A 23,898-nucleotide genomic window follows, 5' to 3' on the forward strand; every position below is an offset into this window, starting at 1 on the left:
CGCCGGTGCCGTGTCCGGCCCGTGCCGGCCCCGGGCCGAGGGCGCTGCGGGAGCGGCTGCCCGCGGTCTCCTTCCCGCCGGGGCCGGGCAGGAGCCGCTGCCGGAGCAGCGCTGGCTCGGCCCGGCTGCTGTGGGTAGGACAGAGGGGCTGCCCCGCGGCCGGGAGCGGGCGGGGAAATTCCCGTCGCCGGAGGTTCGTGTGCCCGGCGGAGAGCGAGGAGTCCTGTCAAAGTGACTTTATTGCCGAGCAGGGGCAGAGGCCGTGGGGCATTTGCCGTGCGCTCTCTGCCGTGGCTGTAGTCCGCAGCCTCCTTTTTATCCTCATTTTCCCGGCCGCATCTCCCTCTGCCTTTGCCCACCGGCTGAGTTCCTTGGAAGGTTCCGACTTCCCGATGCGCCTGGAGCCTGTCCTCGTAAATGTGCACCCTCCTTTTGTAGAACAGCCGATATTCCTGGCTCTGTTAAGTCTTTGTTCTTCTCCTCGAAGTTCGGGAATGTAGCGGGACTTTGAGCAGCTCTCTGGGTCAATTTGTACCATTTATTGGACCTGATGGTTTCTCCCCTTCTCTACAACTCCCTGGCCCTATCTCCAGGCAGATTCACTCCTTGACTCTGTTTTGTCCTTCCCGGGTCCTCTTTGGTTTTGGGATTATTCTCGGTGCCCTCATTCCCTGTCCTTTTGTAGCGTTTGTGGATCAGGAGGCCTGGCTGCCACCTGCATGCCCTGGCTCAGCTGCTGGATGAGCTGCACTGCCAAGGTGTGGAGCATGGTAAAAAGATGAGAGTTGCTGCAGCACAGAAGAGGAGAAGCAGCATTCCTTTAACCCCTGGTGTGCTGGGGAGCCAGGAAAGCGTGTCCCATTCCCATCCTTTCCATGTTTGGACCAATACATAAACTGCTCTCCTATTTCCTTTCTTATCTTTTTCAGCACTTTTCCCTTGTCATCTCTTTGCCAACAGCAGTTTGAGCCATTTAGTTTTCCACAAACTCCTCCTTTTTCTGTTCACAGATAATCTGATCCCATCTCCTGCTGAAATGTTGTGTTCCTCATTTCAGTGGCTTGGTCGGCAGGAAGGTCAGGAGCTGGAGCTGTCTGGTTGGTTCTTATTCTGAGGACAGCTTGTAATCAAATTATGCCATTCAAATGAAAAATGGGTTCTCTGTCTCCTGATATGAATTTGTGAGAAACGCCAATCACTTGGCTTTTAAAATGTTAGAAGTTTAATACTAGTAAAATGGTTATAGAAGTAGAAATACAATTAGGCTAATAAAAATTTAGGGTTAGGACAATTGCAAGACATTAAAAAGCAAAGACTTACAGATGTCTAGGTGCTCTCTTGGGCGCTTAAGCCACAACAAGAATACCTTGTGAATAAAGGAATCACCCCTAAAAAAATACACTGTTGCATATTCTTATATCCTTCATGGTTATGCATACATTTTATTTAAAACAAGAAACTCTGTCTGTTGTATGTCAGCTATTTTTTTTAATCCCCACGGCATCCTCCAGTCTGAGCATGGCCTGAAGAAATTAACTTCTTCTAGTAAGAAAACCATAAATTCCTCTTGTCTGGAGAATTTAGGTGTTCCTAGAGGGAATTTAGGTGTTCTCATTCCTTAACCCCCCCCCCCCCCCCCACACACACACACATGCATATTTTCTCTTTTAACTACTAAAGCTTAATTTTATCTACAAAGCTACGTTTACCATACTATTAAGATGTTCATACAGCACAAGTTATCATTATAACATAATACATGTAGTAACTATCTGCACAGAGCCATATAACATGCATTTTTCACAAAATCATTTTGGTTCCCAGGGGCTGGTCCATGGTGTTATAGGATTTGTTCTGGTGGCCGTTCATCTTTTCCCCATGTTTGGGCGCTCCCTCAAGCTGGGGCTGCATCAATTGACCATTTTTTTTCTTACTCCTTCATCATATACTTGAATTCCAGCTGATTTCCCTGAACTTGTTCTAGCAAAACCCCCAGTGCTCTGATACACCCTGTACAGCACAGACAGGGACAGCAGATGTTGGAGTGGGCAGAGGGATGATCCCCCCCTTATTTTAGTGAAGTTTTCCCAACATTCTCCATTTGCTGTTTCCCTTTGCAGCTTCAGCCATTTCTGTTGCAGTCAGAGATCCTCAGCATGGGCTCTGCCTTCAGCTGTGCAGATTCCATCTGTGCAAGCAGGCAGAGCTTGGGGTGAGTGGCACAGGGAATCAGCCAATTCCTGCCCCAGGCAAGAAGAGCCAGGTACATTGTCCCCAGTTTGCCCCAGCAGTGTTAATTTGCATTTCTGAAGCTCCTCCTGGGTGCCTGGAATGCAGCTTCTCTTCCACAGCAGCCTTCAGCAGCCTCAGTTGTGCCCCCCCCCCACACCTGCTGCTTTTTTTTTTCCTTCAAATCATCTATTTATTGTTTATGAGTTAAAGGGTCACCTTTAAATCTCATCTAGTTTTGAAAATTTTGAAAAACTCTTATCACTTGTTTTTTAAAATTTTAAAAGTTTAATAATAATAAAATGGTTATAAAAATAATAATACAATTAGAGTTAGGACAATTAGAAGACAAAAAAAGCAAAGAATTACGGACGTCCAGATGCTCTTGGACCCTAAGTCAAGAAAAGCTTGACTTGTGAACAAAGGAATCACCCTTAAACCAATACACTTGTTGCATATTCATACATTCTTCATGGTTATGCATACATCCTATTCTAAACAAGAAACTCTGTTGTATGTCAACTGTTTCCTTTAATCCCCTGGCATCTTCAAGTCTGAGCAAGGCCTGAAGAAATTAGCTTCTTCTGATAAGAAGCCATAAATTCCTCTCCTTTGGAAGATTTAGGTGTTCTTCGAAGTGAGTATCTCATTCCTAAAAGAAAACTCCCCCCACATACATAATCTCTATTTTAACATAATGTTGTAACCTAAAACTACACTTAACACAATACCTAAGGGAATTAATACAGCATAACTTTCTAACGTGACACATATAATATTCACTGTAACATTTGCGAAAAGCCAATCATAAATATGCATTTTTCACAATCCCACCTCTTACTGCTCAAGCCAAATGATTTATAAAGAATATTTCCTGTCCTCTTGCATTCTTTGGACTCTGTTGGTAATCAAATAAAACATGGGATTAAACAAAGAAGAAATAACAAAACACTTGTAACACATAAAAGGAAGAATCCTAATTTCTTCCAGCATCCCATTCTCAATACATTACCCCACCTGCTAGTTTTTAACATTATTTTCCCATTTTTGGACTGATACCTAGGTCATAATTTTTTTCTGATATCCTTTGTTTTTTCCAGGATGACATCCTCATTGCCATCTATTTTCAACAATCTGTACACCCCATTCTTTAGCCAATAAATAGCATAAAGCCAACCTATTTTAATGCACTGCAGGTGATGTTTGGCTTTGCTTACTCAATATTTATTCCAATGCCTGAGCAGCTTTGTTTATTATCTTGTCTATAACTGCTCGGAGTCCTTTAATACGATTCAGGATATAATTTGGGGTTAATACAGAGCTGGACTGCTGTGCTTGTTTTACCTTTTTTTTACTAATTGTCTCTTTACCGAATCTTGGACTATATTTCTAAGATCAAATGTAAAACAAATCCACCTCTCTCCTTTTGGACATTCCATGCCCCAAGTATTACTACTTTTTCCTAAGTTCTTTGTATGTGATAATTTTCCCCCTTTTTCCTGCAGATACTTAATTTGGACGGGTTATAACAGTGGCTGTTGACATGGGTGTGTGTAACAAAAAGGAACTTTGGTTTCTTTCCATGTGATACTTTCTGTAGCATTTGTGACACGATCTTGCTGCTATCTCAGAAGGGAAAAGACAACAAATGAGAGACAGAAACAGGAATGACAGAGGTCTGGCTTGGCTTATACCCCCACCTCCCCTGCCTGTGGGGTGCTGCCCACAGCAGGTACGTGTGATCTTCTCGCTGGTGAGTTCAGTGCTCAATCCAGGCTTGCCCTCTGTTTCCCTTGTCACTCCTTTTTTACTCATTTCCAGGCAAATTGTTTTTGACACCTTTTATCTGTGGTTTTCCACCATTCCTCAGGTATCTCTCAGTCCACAGGCACTAATAATTCCCATCTACAAAAGCAATTTATTACTTCAATTTTTGAGGTCTTTCTGTATAGGGGATTGATTCAGTACTCAATACTTCTTGCCACGAGAACATAGATTTTGTGAGCTACAATGCCAATTATTCTCATAATTTAACCATTCACTTATAACCCAGCTGCCATGTCCAATATGGGGATGAATCAAATAAAGTATACAGCATAGTATTAATGGCAATTTCCCTTCTTGCCTGTACAAGTCACAGGCTAAGGCCAGACTATCAGAACTCTTTGACTCAAACACTCCCGATCCTCCTGTTTGAAGTGGCAGTGTTCCTCTGCCAAGGAGGTGTCGGAGGCGTCTCAGGGCTTATTCAGGCAGGGCTTAGAACCAGTGATGCAAGCTTTGCCTTATTTCTCAGTTAGGTGTTATTCTTTGTACCTGCCTTGGATCATTTGGGTCTTCCCAAACCATTACCACCCAGTCCTGGTTGAAAGTCAATTTGGTATCACCCGGTTTAGATGTGATAGTCCATTCCTCACATTTCTTCACAAATTCTTTTATTTTGCTGGCATGAATTCACCCTCTTTTCCATGGTTGGGATTGCTGCTTTAGTAGTACCTGGAAAGGACTTCTTAATAACACAATGTTAAAAGAAAAACAATACTGCATTAACTTTCACCATTAGTTTTCTTCAAAACTTTCTGGGTTTAACTAAAAACTTTTTCTATAGCTGCTTCTTCTTCTTGTATCCAGCTGTGCTAATTGCTGCAGAGGCCAATTCTTCTTCTTGTGAGCTATAACTAGTTAAATAAAAAAAGACTAGCCCAAATTTAACACAAGATGTATCACATCTCTTGGTTTTTTGCTTTTTAGGCAACATCCAACAGTTTTAGTCTTACAGACCCATTCTTCAGAACAAAAGCCTCCTTAATAACAAAAATCAGAAGAAAAAAAAAGAAGTCTTGTTTAAAAAAATAAAGCACATTGTGAGAGTCAGCTATCTCTGCTTTGATCTTATCTCTATTGGTGGTCCAGCTCTCCCTCTTTTTCACAGCTTTGCCTTTGACTGTACTTCCTCACTCCCCTCCCCTTGTTGTCACTCTGTCTAGCAGGAATGGGGGAGAACTTACAAATAGCGACGGTATGGGGACTTTGGGGCATATTTCGCTCTCTCTCTTTCTCTTTCTCTCTCTTTCTCTCTCTTTCTCTTTCTCTCTCTTTTTCTCTCTTTTTCTCTCTTCTCTCTTCTTCTCTCTTGTCTCTTCTCCCTTTCTCTCTCTTTCGCTCTCTTTTTCTCTCTTCACATTTCAACATCCACATTCCAATATCAGTCCACTTTCTAACATTAGTCCTACAGCCTGGAGAGGTGAGTCTGCCAATCACCTCTCCCTCCTTTTTCAACTTCCTTACAAATTTAATTACTTTTGTTATGTGTGTTCTGCAGGCCTTTAATTCACGGCACCCTCCACCAAGGCTACCAGCTACCCACAGCTGACAGTGCTAAAACTAAAGACTTATTTTGCTGTCACAATTTTCCATTCACAAGCTTGAAAGGGTTTAGGAACAAGGTAAACAAAAACTTACTTCTGAAGTGATCTTGCCTGCAATAAAAAATTTAAGGCAATGCTTGTTAGTGCAATATAATTTGCAAAGAAGCCAAGGTTTGATTTGGGAAGGGCATCTGAGGACACAGAGCATGAGTTTTACAAATCTACAATTTGAAGAGGGAATAGACAAAATGTGGATACAGTGGGGGAGACAGCAAGTAAGGAATTTATCTCTGCAATACTCTCTTTTTGACTGCCAGGAGACACTCTCTGAAGAGGTTCTTACAGTACAAACAATAACTGGATGGGAAGAGGCACTCTTGAATTTAAGCTTTGGTGTCAAAATAGGAAACTGCCCCTGAGCACTGCAGTGCTGGAGCACCCTGCCTGCAAACTCACCAGAGGCAAGCCACTGCTGCCACGCTGCAGGGCTGCCTGCAACACAGAGGGAACCATGGCCAAGCCCTCCCTGCAGGCCTGGGCAATCCACACAAGGAATCACAATTGCTTCATAGCTCTCTAACTCATTCAAGAAATAGGAAACTGTAGTAAACAGAGATCTCCCTCACCATCTTTTTCATATGTGTGTGTCACACACCCACTGTGATGCTGGAAGTAACAAATTGTTTACATTAGAAGATACTGAAACTTTTTCTTCATCTAGCTTTGTAGGTTCCCTTTTCTATATGTAGCCACCTCCCATTCTGGGAAAAAATGAGCCCTATTTTTTTACAAGTGTTTTGTATGCACAATTTTAATTTCTGTTCTAGATACACTGCAAGTAGTTAGCACTTCCAGAAAAAACAGCAAACAAACAAAACAAAAAAACTAAGAAAGCAAAACACATTTGGGTACATGAAAAAGGACTGGTTGGAAGGAAAAATGTTTCTCATTGACCTACCAAGCAGCTGGTGTTACCTTTATTTTAACTTTACACACTGAGAACACTTGATTGAACAGCCTGCATTGACTCAAATTAATAGCAGGTTTTGCTATGTCACAGCTGTAAACTAGTTTTTCAATCCTAGAGTACAGTAAGTTATGTATTTCAAGATAAAAATCACAATGCAAATTGGAAGAAATTTAGTACTGCATGAGGTGTGCACACAATTAATTTACCTCTAGAAGTCAGTTTATGACTTTCCTCTACTAGGATTGCAGTAGCTGCTATAGCTTGAATACACACTGGCCAGCCTTGATTTACTGGATCCCACATCTTTGATAAATAAGCCACGGGTCTCTTTACTCCTCCCCACTCTTGAAACAAAACCCTATGAGCTACCCCTTTTTTTTCATTTACATACAAATGAAAGGGTTTTGCTAGTGAAGGTGAGCTTAAAGTTGATATTGGGGCTAGTTTTAACTTCTTTTTTCTTAGTTTTTCATTATCCTTTTTGATCCATTTTATATCATCTCCCTCTGTCAGTTTTTTTTATTCAAAAATTTTACTGCCTGTGTATATCCTTCAATCCACAATCTATAATATCCCAATAATCTGAGTATCTTTCTGATTTCCCCCTTTGAAGAGGGAGGGGAAGGGATAGAATCCCTGTGTTTCAGTCAGGGTTGAGCTTCCAACTACCCTTTCTAAGCAAGTGTCCAAGATATTTTACCTCTGATTCTACAATTTGCAGCTTCCCTTTTGATACCCTTAATCCTTTTTCCCCAAGAAAATTCAAAAGCTTTATAGTAGCCTCTCCAGCTTCAGCTTCCCCAGAAAGTAAAAGATTATCCACTTATTGGATAATTTGTATTTCAGGGGGAGTGGGGAAAGTTTGTAGTATTGTTTCTAAAGCTTGTCCGAATAAGTCTGGGGATTCTGTAAGCCCCTGTGGTAGTTTTGTCCATCTTAATTGCTGTTTTCTCCAGTTAGTGGGTCCTCCCATTCAAAAGCAAAGATAACTTGCTCTCCTGGGCTAATGGGCAAGCCCAAAAGGCATCTTTAAGGTCCACTACACTAAACCACTGATGCTGGGGAGGAGCTTTACTGAAAAGAGTATAAGGATTTGGTACCACTGGATAGCGGGTCTGAGTTCCTTTGTTAACCTCCCTTACGTCTTGTACCAGTCTATAGCTCCCGTCAGGCTTCTTTACTGGGAGTATTGGGGTATTATGGGGAGACATACAAGGTTCTAATGTCCATCCTTTGTTAGTCCTTCTATTACTGGCTTTAAACATTCCCGTCCTTCTAAAGGTACAGGATACTGCCGTACATGTATGGGACAATTTTTTTTTCCTCAGTTGTTATCTTTATGGGGTCAATATTTAATCTTCCCCTATTTCCCTCCCCAGCCCAAACTTCCTTGTTAATTCTTCTTCCATCCTCCTGGCCTAGTTTTAAAAGTCTAGCTGTCATCTTCCATTCTTTTGGAACAACCCCTATTCCTAATTTCACTTGTAAATCTTGTCCCAATAAATTGCTACCTGCCCCTGGGACCAAGAAAACATCCCTCATCCAAAATCTAGTTTCTCCCTCTTATTACCACATTTTTAATAACGGGTACTGTGGAACTCTCTCCTTTTGCTCCTGTTACTTTTACAGTATCTATGCTTACACTATAATCTTATGGAATATTTTACAGAAAAGTTATTTCTGCCCTTGTGTCTACCACAAACTCCAATTTTTCTTCTTGGGGAACGACTTTTAAAGCTATCATAGGCTTTACATGGTATCTGTCCCCTGAAAAAATAGAGCCTCTGACATCCTTATTCTTCTTCGGTGCCCATCTCTTTACAAATTCTCAGATCTGTTACCCTCTTAGGACAATCTCTCTTATAATGACCTTTGCCCTTACAGTAAAAGTAGACATTCTTACAATATTTCTGAAACTTTGCATTGGGATTTTATTCTTTCCTGTTCCCCTGTCTCTACGACTATCATATCTAGGAATAGGGCCTGTGGGTTTTTTATTGCTTTCTTGCAATCGTTTCCTTGCATGGTGACTGCCATAATCTTTGCTTTTAGTTTGGCTTTGGCCACAGACTTTCTGAGCCTCCTTTAATGAATCATCTAATAATCTGTCATGCCAATCTTCAATTTTTTCCATTATCTGGCCAAGCACAAAGTTAATCCTTAACAAAGCTTTTTTCACATCAGTCTCAGGATCCACTCTGGAACACTGCCTCCTATTTCTCCCAAGTCTGTCCAACCACTCAGCCGGAGCCTCCCCCCTCCCCTGCTGTGCCCCAAAAGTCCCCTCAGCACTTTGCCCTCGAGATGCTGCCCCCCTATTCCCCCGACAATCAAATTTGATACTCATTCATATGTTTTCTCCCCTCCTCATAATTTTGACCCCACTCAGGAGGTGTGGTTGGCATTTGCCCTCCTCGGGGGGCCCTGTGGATTTTCTTTAGTCCAGACTTTTATGCCTGCAATTCTGATCATTTGCCTTTCTTCTTAAGAAAATAGTATCTTTATTATCGACCACATTTCTTCCCAAATATAAATGTTTGAACCTAAAAATTGGTCTAATTGTTCAGCAGTGCTTATGAGATCCTCCAAAATCCCTTTGATTTCCTTTTTAAAATTCCTGACCCCAGAAGAAGTCAAAGGAGCATTCACAAAGCCGGCTCCACGCCCTCCCATCGGGACCTCTCTTAGTGGAAATAGATCCATTCCTTTAGCCCAGTCTCTTTCTATAGCCTTTCTCCCGTGCTGTGAGGAAGAGTCCGGAGAATGTTGCCTCCTAACTGAACTCCCTGTGTTCCTGTAAGGGGCGTCCTCCAGACAGAAAGAGTTTCTCGGAGCTGGGGCTGCGGTTCCCGGGGAGCGGAGCTCCGGGCAGGAAGGGGCTGAGGGCAGGGCCGAGCGCCCAGCCCTGGTCCTCCGAAGGCGGAGCCCGGGCAGGGTGTGCTGCCGGAGCCGCCGCAGGAGGGGCAGTGCCGGGGGCACCAGCCGGGAGCGGGATCGGCCCGCCCGCGGTTAGGGGCGGCTGGGCCGGTGCTCCCGGCAGAGGCAAAGCAGCAGCGGCGGTGCACAATTCTGCAATGAGGGCAATCTGGCCACTGGGTGAAACATGTTGGCCCACGAATTCCTTTGGCATGGCCCTGTTGAACATTCCCCTACAATTCCAATTTCTTTTGTGAGTCTGAAGAGCCAGAGCTGAGGCATCAATATTTTTGGGTTTTCATTTTCTCAAGTTTTGCTCTCTTTCTCCTTTCCATAACACATCATGGAGGCTGTCTGGGGTCAAAAAGTTCTACAATGTTCTGGCTGGAAGAGAGAATCCTCAATCCAGGCTGTGTAATTCCCTGTTAATCCTCAAAATTGTCTCAGCTCCTTTTTGGTCCTGGGAAATGTTACTTCTGAGATTGCCCAGACCCTCTCTGGATCAATGCACCTGGAATCTTCAGTCCCAGTATTTCCGAAATATTTAATATTTTTCTCCACCATTTGCGTTTTTTTGTTTTTTTTTTTTTTTCCCCAATACTCAAAAGATATGTTTAGCCAGGAAATTCAGCCATTTCATAGAGGCTTTGTCTACCACTTGTTCTTGTCCTCCTCATTGGAGCCATCTGATTCCCTGACTGGCAGGATAGGAGTGCTGTAGGGAGACATCCCTGGCTCCAAGAGCCCTGCCTTTAGCAGGGACTCCATACCAGGCTGTGAGCCCTTCCTTCCCTCCCCTGGAACAGGGTGTTGCTTTTAGACACCACTTGTCCTGGTTGCTTCCAAGTAATTTCAAGAGGCTCTACATAAAATTTTCCTCTGGGGCTGCCCACACCTCTGGGTTCTCTTCAGCACAGGCCTTGCCAGACATTCGACACAAAGGTACAGCAGCAATAGCCTGTGTATCACCTTTTACAATATTACAATGCCACCATCAAATTCCTTCCTAGTTAATTACAATCAGAGTAGGAAGAAAAAGAAATTAGTTTATTTCAAACCTATCCCCCACAGCTCCTAATAGCGATTGAACAAATGATTGATACCAGTTCAGCTTTGCCATTTATTCCCTTAATAATGAAAACATTCCTTTACAATTTTCCCCCGTTAGGTGTAAGATTCCGAGTGGATGGAGAGGCCCCTGTGTCCATCAGGAGAGGCCTCCTCTGGATGCAGACCCAGCCTGAATGTTCTCCAGGGCTCCAGTGTGGTGGGTCCCCGGTGGGATGGGAGCTCTGAGAGCCCTGACAAACCATGTCCATGCAGGGGTGGACTTGCTCCTGCTGAGGGTGCTGCTGTCTGTGCTTGCAGTGTCCTTGTGGGCTGCAGCTGGAGCCCTGACTCCTTCCCAGGGGCTGTTTGGGTGGGCTCTGCCCTGGCCAGGAGGGCAATGCCTCTGCCAGGTGCTTGTGGCCGACCCCGTCATCCCCTGGGTGCTGGGGCCCCCTTGGGCCCTGGGGTTGATCCCTCAGGGGCTGTGGGAACTCTGCCGTGGCCTTTGCCTTCAGCTTGGCCTTTTGCTCATCCCTTCTTGCCTTCAGCTGCTGTGCCCTTGTGCCCAAGTGCTGCAGGGCTTCTTGTGCCACTCCTGCAGCCCCGGTCACTGCCTGTGGGTGCTCATCCTCTGAGAGCTGCTGAGCTTTCTGCAAAACCTTTCCTTTCTGCAGGGACCCAAAGCAAATCCTGAACAGAAAATCCTGATCCTTCATGTGCACTCTGCATTTCCCAGCTGTTCCTTTGTGTTCCCCCTTGTGCTCAGGGTCCCTGCCCAGCCCGTGTGGCAGAGCCGGTGCCTGTCCTGCCGCAGTGTCCAAAGGCGGCCCCCCCGGCGGGCAGGGCCGGCAGCTCCCCGGGGCCGGGCAGCGGCCGGGGCGTCCCGCAGCCTCCTGGGGGCCGGGGGCCACTGCCGGCCCTGCCCGGGGCTGGTGGGGTCAGGCAGCGCCCGGCGCTGAGCCCCGGCTGCCCCACAGCCCCGGCCCGGCCCCGCAGCTCCCCACAGGCCCCAGCCCGTGCTCCCGGTGCCGCACCTCTGCGCCCGGTGCTGCCGCTGCCAGCGCAGAGAAACCCCTGGCATCCTGACCTCCTGCTTTTCCTCTCCTGGAAACCGGGGATGGAAAGGATCTGGATCAGCTGGCAAATGTGAGGATAAGACCCTGTTGAAAAACATCCCCATCCTGAGTATTTTTCTCTTTCTCCTCTTTCCCGTCATCCTTTTTATTACCACATAGATTCCTCCTGTTGCTTCTTGCTGTAATGATATTGCTGCACACTCCCCTTCACCTGATCCCTTCCCAGCGCACCAACACCCTCCATTCCCTTGTTTTCCAAATGCTTTCTCCATTTCCCTTATTTCCTCCCTGGGTGTCCATGTCCTTAATTACCTCTGGGGGAATGTGCAAACTACCTCAGCATTCTCGAAAGGAACCCTTCAGAGACATTTTGGGATCATCATCCCTTTGGTCAGGACCCTCCCTGGCTTTCCCTTTTCTCCCCTCCATGGGTGCCCTGCCATGTTCACTCCCTGAGGATCCCAGGGCACTCACTGATGAGATTTTCAGTGCTCTCTCCCTGCTGACTCTTCACAGACCCCCTGATGTGTCACTCGTCTGTCTCCTGGTCACTCCCGGGCCCCCAATCAATCCCCGGTGCCTCCGTCAGCCAAGGGAGCCGATCACCCAAAGTGGGTGAGGCACCTTCAGCTGAACTCCCTGCCCGCCGCCCCGGATGGTGGAAGGAATTCGGGATGAACCCCAGGGTGTGCGGGAAAATTGACATCACCAGACGATTCTGTCCACAAAGAATACAGAGGAGTACTATAAAAGTAATTTCATTTCTAAAACTGGGAGAGGCCATGGGACATTTCCCATGGGATCTCTCCAATTGTTGAAGGACACAGCCCTCCTTTTCATCCTAATTCTCCTGGCCACATCTCACTCTCTCTTTCCTCATTGGCTGAAGTACTTGAGAGCTACAGATATCCCAGTCCACCTACTACATACACCATTAATATGCACCCCACTTTCATATAGCAAACGATATTAATGGCTCTGTTAAGTCTTTGTTGTTCTTCTGGAAGTTCATGAATAGAGCAGAACTTTGCTGAGCAGCAGTCTGTGTCATCAATTAATAACATTTTCTGAAACCGATGTCTTCTCCTGTCACTTCCTTACATAAAAAAGTTGCCTGGCCCTATCTCTGAGCAGCTTCAGAGCATCTGTTTGTAAAGACACTTTCCTGTGGTTCCTTCCATGGGGTCCCCCGTTTGTGGGACATCCCCCCTGGAGCAGGGTGTCCCCTCTGTGCTGCAGCCCCAGGGCTCGGGCAGAGCTCAGCCAATCAGAGCCCGCGGCGCTGATGACTCACCAGTTGCCAGGCAGACTCGCAGCTCCCCGCGTTCCCCACCTGGACCCACCTGCGCCCCCCCTCGGCCCCATGGCCCCGCGAGGGGAATTTGGGGAGGTGGGAGTGGGGCAGCGCCAAGGCCGGGCCCCCCGCGCTGTCCTGGCGGGAGCGGCTGCAGTGGGGACCGAGTGCGGGCGGGAGCGGCCGAGAGCCCAGCGCTGCCCCAGCCCGACCTGCCCCAGCTCCATCCCTGCCCCTGCGCTGGGATGCTGTGGGGCTGGGGGGAAGAGGGAGCCGGCAGTGGGTGCTGGGCCTGGGGGCAGGAGGAGAAGGGAAGGAGAAGCAGGCTTGAGGAACAGAATGGTCAAAGGATGCAAGTGGCAGGAAAGGGTGGGATTGTGCAGGAGAAGGAGGAATAGGAGGAGGAAGAGGAGTGTGAGGAAGAATAGGGACACAGGAGGAGGAGGAGCAGAAACAAGGATCACCACGAGGTTCCATTCCTCCTTGTATCTATAGCCTCCCCTCAGCCCCAGGAGCATTGCCACCCCACATGCAGCACGTGACTGTTGAGGGGTTCCACGATTTTCACAGGGGTGAGTCATGGCATTCCTCAGCTTTATTGGGTTAAATGTTGGTGATTTATTTTTTTTTAGGGGCTGAATCTTTTTGTTTTGGAGGAATTTTTTGCTGAATCTTGATGTTTGGGGAGGTTTTGATCTGTGTCTTAAAGTTTGGAGGATTTTTATGCTGAACCTTGGTGTTTTGGAGGTTCTTATAGACACATGATGCCCAATGACTTTGTGAGATGAAGTGGGGACAGGAGGAACTCCCAGTCCAAGATGCTCTGTTCTTTTTTTTTCCCCCAGACCAGGATTTTTCATTCCCAGGGAGGAATGAAAATGGAGGAAATGGAGGAGGAGGAAAAGCCCTGGAGATCCCGCACAAGGAGTGGCAGCAAACCCAGCCCAGGGAGCTGCAGGGAGGAAAGAGCCCCCCTGAACCAGGAAGGCAGGCAGAGATCCAGCCAGAGCTCAGAGCTGGTGGAGAAGCCTCGTGGCAGGGAGAAGCCCCACAAGTGCTTGGAATGTGGGAAGGGTTTCAGGCGGAGCTTGGATCTGATCCAGCACCAGGTGATCCACACTGGGGAGAGGCCCTACGAGTGTGAGGAATGTGGGAAGGTTTCCGCTGGAGCTCCAACCTGAGACATCACAAGAGGATCCACACCGGGGAGAGGCACTTTGAGTGTGGGGAGTGTGGGAGGAGCTTCAACCGGAACTCCATTCTGATCCAACATCAGAGGATCCACACTGGGGAAAAGCCCTTTGAGTGTGGGAAATGTGGGATGAGCTTCAGCCAGAAGGGCTACCTGATGCAACACCAGAGGATGCACACTGGGGAAAAGCCCTATGAGTGTGGGGAATGTGGGAAGAGCTTCAGGCACAGCTCTGGCCTGAGGAGACACGAGAGGATCCACACTGGAGAAAAGCCCTACGAATGTGGGGTGTGTGGGATGAGTTTCAGCCTCAACTCCCAGCTTACGGAACACAAAAAGATCCATACTGGGGAAAAGCCCTACAAGTGTGGGGAATGTGGGAAGAGTTTCAGGGAAAGCTCAGCCCTGATTCGGCACCAGGTGATCCACACTGGGGAACGGCCCTACACCTGCTTGGAATGTGGGAAGAGCTATGGGTGGCACTCAGACCTGAGAAAGCACCAGCGCATCCACAGCGGGGAGAAGCCCTACGAGTGTTCCCAGTGTGGGAAGAGGTTTCAGATCAGCTCCAGTCTCCTCGTACATCAGCGGAGTCACACCGAGGAGAGGCCCTACCGCTGCCCTGACTGCGGGAAGGGCTTCAAGCACAACTCCAATCTCACCGTGCACCGGCGCATCCACACCGGGGAGAGGCCCTACGAGTGTGGGAAATGTGGGAAGAGCTTCTCACAGAGATCAGCCTTGATCAAACACCAAAGGAGGCGCCACTAAGGGGGGAAGCCCTGTGAGTTCCCCAAGGGTGGGAAGAGCTTCTTATGCTCCTCCCAGCTCCATTCCCTATGGGAGGATCCACGTTGGATGATCCTCAGTGACCTTCATTGGGCAGTCTTGGTGATCTATGGGCCTGGTCATCTCTGTTGGGAAGACACTTGGCTGGGAGGCTCCACATCTTCCTCGTTCCCTGTGGGCACCTAGATAAACCCAGTGGCAGGAACATCCATTGGGGCACAGACCAACAATGGGAATTCCTTGGGGAGAGCAGATTTAATGACTTCCAACTCCATAAAATCTTTTGCATTCAATCCTATATTCTGGTGGCATCAAGGAATACTGAATGGTCTTGGAGGTATGTCCTAGGTTGACTATATGATGCTTGTATCTCCAGTTGTCTGTTCTGTTTATAGTGAATTATAATTTTTGCACCTTTAAGACTTGTTCCGAGAGCAAAGGAGGGAGAGAAGGGCAGAGTTTGTTTTCAGAAACTGCCCTCACTCCTCCACATTCCTGCTCCTGGGCCAGGTTGTCTGCAGATGGACAGACAGAGGTACAGATCTCTCCTTTGCTGTTAATTAGTTTTAGCTAGCTGTGGCAGAGAAGTTTCCCTGGACTGTGGCTGCTTTTCCCTTTTCTTTGGACCTGTTTAAACCTGTTCTGGCCTGAACACCCAGAAGAGCACCGGCAGCTCACACCTGTGGCCCAGCGGGCCAGGCCTGGACTGTGGCATTTCCAGCACTGGAGGGACTGATAAGAGACTGAGGGAGCTGAGCTACAACCCACGGAGGGACTTCCTGAGTTTGTCTCTCTTTTAGAGCAGCAAGAGGTTTTATTGTTTAATATTGTTTAGGTTTTATTCTTTAAAAAACAGTTTTTTCCACTGTTCTCCAAGGAGATACTTTTCCCAAACTGGCTTGGGGAGGAGCCAATTGAATCTGCTTTCCAGAGGAATCCCTTTGGAGGTTCTCTCCCAAATTTGCTCTGAACCAGGACAAGGTCTTTTCCAACTTCAGGGATTCCACGATTTTGATTTCCTATTGCCCAAGGGTGTCTTCTGCAGCCAGATGGTGGAAAAACTGGGGAAAAGACCAAGATTTTGGAGACAGTGGGGTAGAAACTCCACCAAAAAGGTTCTTCCCTCCACCCAAGCACGTGGATCCTCAGCCGGCATGGACATGGAAGTCTTTTTCTTTTGGCCTTGATTTTGTTTTCATTTCTCTTTATCCCTTTAAAATATCCAATATTGAAGTAAAAATAGACATTGAACTAAGTTAGTGGATGTGGTCATGGTAGGACACAGACATGGTGGGACACGTGTAAGAATGTGCCCTCTGTTGACAGAGTAGACAAGTTAACCTTTTGTTCCCTTAAAAAGGACAAAAGGCCAGGTGTTTCTCTCCTCAATTTGGTTGAAAGACACCTCATAGGACCTTGGGGACTTCACCTCAAACCTAAGGGTAGCTAATTGGACAGGAGCCAAAAAGTCCCACCTAAGCAATTCCCTAGAAAAGAAGAGAACAAAAGAAGTTAATTGCTTTTGTGAAGTGTTTTAGCAAGAGCAAGAACCTCTTGCCCTGACTTGGCTTTTCTCTGTAAAAAGCTTTTTTATTTTTGCCTTTTATTAAAACTTTTTATTCCCAACACTGTCACATGAGCCATCCTGCTTGTTTTATGCCACCTGAGGTAGCTGAGCTATCAAGGGTATAATGCTTATCTCTGAGAGCTTATAAGACCAGGCTCAAAAAGAGAAAAAGCATTAGACATGGAGAGTGACATGGGCACGAATGGACATGGAGGGGGACAGGGCCATCCCTAGGGACATGGGGAGACACAGGCATGGATGGAGACATGGGGGACAGTGACAGGGATGGAAACATGGTGGGGAGACAGCCATGGGTGAGGACATGGTGGGACATGGCCAGTGACAAGTGGGGACATGGCCATGGCCGGTGCTATGGGAGGAACTTGCAGGGGATGAGGGGGATGCTGGGTTTGAGGGAGTTGAGGGTTCCTGGGCAGGACTTGGACCTTGCTGAGGCCTTTGGGGAGCCCAGGCCGAGCGGCTCCGGCTGCGCTGGGAGAACCTGGTGGAGGTTCTGGGGCAGCTGCTCAAGGACCCCTGACCTGGAGCCCCAGCTGGGCATTGGGCTCCTGGAAGGGGATGAACGTCCTTGTCCCTAGGAGGGAAATCCCAACACCCCCAGGGTGTTTGGGACAGCTGAGGGGCCACAACAGGGAGGGGAAAGCCCAACAGAGCTGTCCTCCTCCTAAGCTACATCCTAAAAGTCCCAAAACTCAGGGATTCCTCCCAGGAAAAAGCTGCCAGGAGCTGCCTGAATTGAGGGAAAGGGGGGATGTGATCCTCAAACTGAACAGGAGGGGCCTGGATCCCCAAATCCAAGCCCGGGGTGAGAGGTAGAGCTGGAGGCACAATGGGGAAGGGGTGGGAGAGCAGGGGAAAAGAGGATTCTGACCAGGAGAGGAATGGGACCCTCAGATTGAGTTGGGAGGGGTCTTTGGGTTGGGGGAACAATGGGAGTGGGGAGGGAAGGGTGGGGATGGGATCAAAAATGGGTGGTTCCATGGGCATCCCTTAGTGTCCCCATCGCTTGATCCCTGGAGTGATTTCCGTGAGGCTCTGGGAGGGGGGAATGGATCTGCACTGGGTGGGTCCCCAAGCCCCCTGCCCATACCTGGGGGGCTCATGGGAGGTTCCCTCTACCCAAACGCTGGTGCTGCAGCCATGGGGGAGAGGTGGGTAGGAAAGGGGGATCTGGGGTGGTCAGGGAGGAGGAGCAGTAGGAAGAGGAGAGAGAGATGAGGAGGAGGTTAGGGAAAAGAAGGAGCAGGAACAGGAGGAGGAAGAGGAGGAACTGCAGCAGATCCACACGGTTTGCCTGCCCTTCTGCTGAGTCTGCAGCTCCCCTGGTCATGGCAGCATTTACTCCCCCAGATCCTGCAGGTAAGTGGGGAGGGGGAGCTCACCCCAAATCCATTGGGGGATTTCTGGGAGTTTTTTTTTTGCAGGGAAAGGGATATTTGGATCTTGCATTGCACCAAAGGTGAGACGCAGATGCCCCTTTGGAGACTTGTGAAGGGTTCCTGTAGCGATCTCTGTACTGGCTGGGGCAGTGGTAACAGTTTGGGGGGGACATTGGTTTTGGGGTTCCAATTGGCATCGGAGTGGGGAGAGCAGCAATGGCCAATCCTGGAGCTGGGGGATCCCAGCAGCCTGGAGGAGTGGGGGACTCGAGATGAGCAGAGTCTGGGCCCATCCAACTGTGAACAGGGTGGTGACTTCTCGAGCTGGACTTGGGCAGCAGGACCAAGGTGCTCACCCTTTGTTTTTCCCCCAAGCCAGGATTTGTCCATCCCAACCTTTGTGCAGGTGGAGCTGGTGGAGGCTGTGAGGAAAAGGAAGATAGCATGGAACACTGAGGCAGGTGAGGAGGAAGTCACTGCCCCTTTCCCCCTCTCCTCTGCTCCACCTATCAGGCCAACATTGCCCCTGGCTGCAGGACAGCGCTGCTGCCAACGCTGTCCTGCCAGGGATGAATTGGTGGGATCTCCTTCCCCTTCCCTCTGGCATGGAGGCAAATCCCATCCTCTCCTTGTCCACCCTCCTTCCTCTTCTCATTCTATCCTTCTTCCTTCCACATTCCTTCCTCTTCTTTTCTTTCCTTACCCCAGGCACTGAGCTGCAGACAGAGACCTGGGAGGACAAATCGCTGCTCAGAACCTCTGTTTTGAGGCTGTTTTGAGCAGCTCCACAGCATGGGAACCCAATGGGGAGGAAAAGCCCTGGGGATCCCACACAAGGAGGGGCTGCAAACCCAGCCCTGGGAGTTGTGAGGAGGTAAGAGCCCCTCTGTGCCTAGAAGGCAGCCAGAGATCCAAATGACACTCAGAGATGGTGGAGATGACTCATGGTGGGCAGAAGCTCCACAAGCACTTGGAATGTGGGAAGGGCTTCAGCTGGAGCTCCGGAGATCAGACCTGATCTGGTGCCAGGTGATCCAGATGGGGAATCAATCAGCCCTACAAGTGTGGGGAGTGTGGGAAGGGCTTTGGGTGGATCTCCAAGTTCATCAGCACCACAAGATTCACACCAGGGAGAGGCCCTATGAGTGTCCCAAGTGTAGGAAGTGGTTTCTGAGAAGCTCCAATCTCATCGTAATGAGCCAAGGATCAGCTGGAAATGTATTTAGGATAATTGAAAACTGTGGATGAGTCAAGGGGACAGCTGGGAATATAACTGAGATAGTAGAAGATTTCATATTTTAGTTAAGATTTTAAAATTAGTTGAGAAGCCAAGTTAGCTAGCAAAAATCACATGCCTTAGTTAAAGACTAGCAAATATATTAGAAAAGTAAAGCTAGGAGTGACAGGGATAGATGTAGGAATTGTGAAGGAGCAGAGACCATAGAAATATCTTGCCTTAAGAATAATCAGCAGTTAGGAGAGGCTACTGTGACCAGCAGATCAAAAAGTCCTGCAAACTGGCCATGGGTGAAGAGTTTACCTTGAGGAAGACAGCTTTCTTCCTCCCTTACACCCACTCCCTTATTTCAAAATCCCAAAGACCCAGTTAAGGAAACACGATTGCACAGCCGTAATGGATATTCAGCTGATTATAATACGAAGTGGGCAGGTAATGATTATGTATTATGTGTCCTTAGAAACAGCTTGGATATGTAAAACCTTTTCTGTATAAATAGAAAGCAGGAGTCTGCAACTCCTCGCACATGTACTTGGAAATGATTCCATGTGTGTCCAGCACTGCAATAAAATACCCTTCTTTCCAGCTTTAATTAGTTGAGGAGCCGTCTGTCCATGCTTCAGTGCATCAGTGGATTCACACACAGAGAGGCCCTTCTGCTGCCCTGAGTGCGGGAAGGGCTTCAAGCACAGCTCCAGCCTCGTCACCCACAGGCACATCCACACCGGGGAGAGGCCCGGTGAGTGTCCTGTGTGTGGGGAGAGATTCTCCAGAAGCTCTCGCTTGACCCAACACCGAAGGAGGCACCATTAAGGGAAGCCCTGCGAGCACCCCCAGTCCCAGTGTCACCCCCTTTCCTGCCCACAGAGCTCCTGAGCCAGCGGCGGCCGCAGCCGCTCCCCGTGGCCTTGCACAGGACCCCCTGTGATGGGGCAGGGAGGATTCGGGAGGATTTGGGAGGATTTGGGGAGGATTCGGGGAGGATTTGGGAGGATTTGGGGAGGGTTTGGGAGGATTTGGGAGGATTTGGGAGGATTTGGGAGGATTTGGGAGGATTCGGGGAGGATTCGGGGAGGATTTGGGAGGATTCGGGGAGGATTTGGGAGGATTGGGGAGGATTCGGGGAGGATTTGGGGAGGATTTGGGAGGATTTGGGGAGGATTTAGGAGGATTCGGGAGGATTTGGGGAGGATTTGGGAGGATTTGGGCCGTGGCGGGGCGGGTCCGGCCGGGACCGCTGGTCGCTGCGGGTCTGCCCAGCAACTGGTGAGTCATCAGCCGCGCTGTCTCTGATTGGCTGAGGGAAGGCGGGAGTAGGAAAAGGATCGGGAGAGATCCCGCCCCGAGCACCAGCACTGGCAAAACAGTCCCAGCCCGGGCACAGGGAGGGAATTTATTACCATCCAAATCACAGCAGGAGAAGGGAAAGAAATCTCTCCAACACCTTCCCCCCACCCAACAGGGATCACCCAGACCAGGGGTTATCAATGATGGAGAGTCGGGGGCATCTGAGTTGGGATCAGAAGCCAATTTTATTGAGTGTACCAGGTGTTTATATAGAGTTTCACTTGTATGGTGCTTATATAGGGCTCTGGTTTTGGTAACAATTTCCCATTGGTTACACTTCTTTGTGACATCACATCACCTGGTAACATTATTTTATCACTATGTCTCACAATATGTTTCTTGGTCACTTCTTGCCCAGGGAGACTTTCTCTGTGTCTGTCTCTCCCATGGTTTCTGCTCAATCAGGCAGAAGAAGAAGAAGATATCAGGCCCCTTTATCAGTTCCACTGTACTCTCTGTTTTATTCCCCATACCTCCCCCTATCTGTTCAAACAAAAATACATTCTTAAGTGATTTGTCTATTAATTTTTTCACACAATATAAAATACAAGGAATAAGCATAACAATACATAATATAATCCTAATACATATAAGCCTATTTTAACTAAATTTCTTATCCATCCACCAAGTCTCCAATCCCCCAGAAGCTGATCTAGCCCTGTAAGCCCTGATACCACTGGGTAATCATAACCATTTTCCCAAGGGCATAAGTCTGTTAGAGGTTAAACAGGTGCTGATGTGGTGGCGAGGTCCTGTTCACAAGGGTTCTCCTCCAATATTGATGTTCAAGGTGAATCTTCAAGTGATGCAGTCAAAGAATCTCAAAACGCCTTCACATTGTTTGCTGGAATCCACTTGGAACCATTCTCTGTGGACATGCAAGCAAAACCTCTACCCCAGCCTGGTCAGAGAGAAAGCCAGGTAAAAGTTCCTAGGAATTGTTCTGGGGAGTTTTGAAAAGGCTGAGAGAAAGAATTAAAGCAATCTTGCAGCTGGTGTTTTGAACAGTTGTTTTCTTATAAGATGTTTACTAAAGGGTGTTTCCTTAATTAGCCAATCATGTGAGGTGTGTTGATTAAAGGACCAGTCAGGTCTACCGCTGTTGGAGCAGTGTATAAAAAGAAATGGGTTCCTAATAAAATTAGTATTAGTCTCCTGGAGAGAGTTAGATTTTATGTGTCGCCTGACTCTTGTTCCTGACTCAGTGGTGACACCAGGTGACATCAGGTGACCTAAGGATAAAGCCCCAATATCTTACCAGATCCTGGATCCTTCACTAAGGCAAGGGATTTTTCCTTTTGTTGCAATTGTGAATTACAATTAAAATGTCAAACAATCAGGGGTTGGGGTCCATCAAAGATCATTTCAAGAAGTTGAACACATAAAAGGCTTTCTGCAGTCTCTCTGAAGGGTTGTCCTCTCTGGCCCCCCTTTCTATTGTACCAGGAGACGCTTGAGGGAGCCATGTTCAGTGACAGATTGGCCTTTTGAGGAATGAGGAATACCTGTTTTGTGCATAATTCCCCAAAGGCAAAAAAGGTAGCAACTCAGCAGGAGGTATAAGCTGGGCCATTGCCTTTACTTCAGGTGGTATACCCAGAGTTACAAAAGCAGCAGTGACGTTCTAGAGACATCTTTAGCCGTTTTCCCTGAATGGGCTGATGCAATGTCTTGGTTTGAAAAGACAGGAGTCTGTGTAGGAAGGCAAGACCCTCCTGTGAAATGGAAAAGGTAAACCCCCTCCCTCCGAATTACCACAATTTCAAAATTAAAAGGCTCTCAAGCAAAGATATGGGAATGGGAATAACAGTTCTTTACTAGGAAAAAAACTAAATTTAAAAAAATGCAGTTAGTACAAACAGAATAGTGATGGAGTCAGAAACCTGACACCCTGAGGAGTCAGGGTGTTGGTAATAGTCCAGTTAAATGGTGGCTGCTCCTCCTGGAGTGGCTGATGAAATGCTGCTGAAGCGGTGATCTCTAGAAGGGTGGAGTTTTCTCTGAAGGTCTGGTAGTAGTTGGGCCTGGTCTTCCTCTGGGAATTCAGCAGAGAAGAAGCTGCTCCTCGGGGAATCCAGTGAAGGGGCTTCCCAGTGTCTCAAAAATGCTGATTTTATGCAGGTAGGAATGCTTGGCTCCTCCCTCTGGGTGGAGCATCTCACAATGGGATGATGTAACTTTACCGGTCATGCAGTGAGTCATTCAATGGTCCATGAACAGAAGATATCTCCCCAGAGGGAGACATTGTTCTTGGAAGAGATAAGAAAACTGCCCAACCTCCAACAGATGGCAAATAGAATACATGCTTATCTTACAAGCCAGGACACCCCACATCCCCACTGTCCCCATTGTCCCCAGTGTCCCCCTACTGTCCCGATGTCCCCAATGTCCCCCCATATCCCCCTTGTCCCCGGTCTCCCCGATGTCCCCCCACATCCCCATTGTCCCCTCAGTGTCCCCGCACCCATGATGCCCTGTCCCACCCTGCAGTGTCCCTGTTGGTGTCCACGCGGACGCCGCAGACACGGGCGCTGCTGGGGGCGCCGGGGCGGCTGCACTGCGCCTTCGCGCCCCCGGCCGAGCCCTTCACGCTGCAGCGGCTGCGGCACCGCCACGGCACCACGCGGCGCCTTCTGGCCTTCGACTTGGCCGCTGCCCGCCGCCCTGAGGCCGCGCCAGGGGTGCTGCTGTTCCTGGGGGGCCACGGGAGCCCCCCCGGCACCGCGCAGGTGAGGGGAGGGGAGGGGCTGCGGAGCCCTGCGGGGACAGCGGGGGGCGCCACCGAGCGCAGGGGGTGGGGGGAGGGTCGGGTGCTCCCGGCCGCCAGGGGGCGCTGCTGGGTGTGGGTGGCCTCAGTCCTCCTGGCCACTGGGAAGCGCCAATGGGCAGCCTTGGTCCTCCCGGCCGCTAGGGGGTGCTGCAGGCATGGAACTGCTTTGGTCCTCCTGGCCACCAGGGGGCGCTGTGGGCATGGAACTGCTTTGGTCCTCCCAGCCGATAGGGGGCGCCACTGGCAGTGGGTGGTTTTTGGCCCTCCCGGCCACCAGGGAGCGCTAGTGGCATGGGACGGGCTCGGTCCTCCTGGCCACTAGGGGGCGCTGTGGGCATTGAACAGTTTTTTGAAGGTTTTGGGAGCATTTTTTGTGGCTTTTTGGGAAGTCCTGGGGGGTTCGGTGGGTGATTTTTGGGGGTTTTGGGGGCATTTTTTGGGTTTTTTGGGGGGAGTTTTGTGGGTGATTTCTGGGGGCTTTTTTTGTGTGTTTCTGGGAGGGTTTAGCGGGTGATTTTTGTGGGTTTTGGGAGCATTTTTGGTGGTTTTTTTTGGGGGGGTTCTGGGGGTTTTTGGGCACAGAACGGCCACGGTCCTCCCAGCCGCTGGGGGGCACCACTGAGGCAAACGTTTCCTCGGTCCTCCCAGCCGCCGGGGGGCGCCAGGGAGATGTCGCTGCAGCTGTCCCAGTCC

At 48.7% G+C, this 23,898-nt stretch overlaps 1 protein-coding gene across 1 annotated transcript in view; it reads left to right on the plus strand.

The window, feature by feature from the left end:
- LOC110479977 (uncharacterized) overlaps positions 1-23,898 on the plus strand; it is a 152,960-nt gene that overhangs the window by 115,368 nt on the left and 13,694 nt on the right. The window contains 6 exon segments of the mRNA XM_085565443.1: positions 13,943-14,058; positions 14,061-14,851; positions 18,968-19,042; positions 20,841-20,883; positions 21,199-21,356; positions 22,889-23,164. Coding sequence (XP_085421569.1) covers positions 13,943-14,058; positions 14,061-14,851; positions 18,968-19,042; positions 20,841-20,883; positions 21,199-21,356; positions 22,889-23,164 — 1,459 coding nt within the window.

Source organism: Lonchura striata, chromosome 36 (genome assembly GCF_050655825.1).
Source record: "Lonchura striata isolate lonStrDom1 chromosome 36, ASM5065582v1, whole genome shotgun sequence".
NCBI classification, from domain to species: Eukaryota; Metazoa; Chordata; class Aves; order Passeriformes; family Estrildidae; genus Lonchura; species Lonchura striata.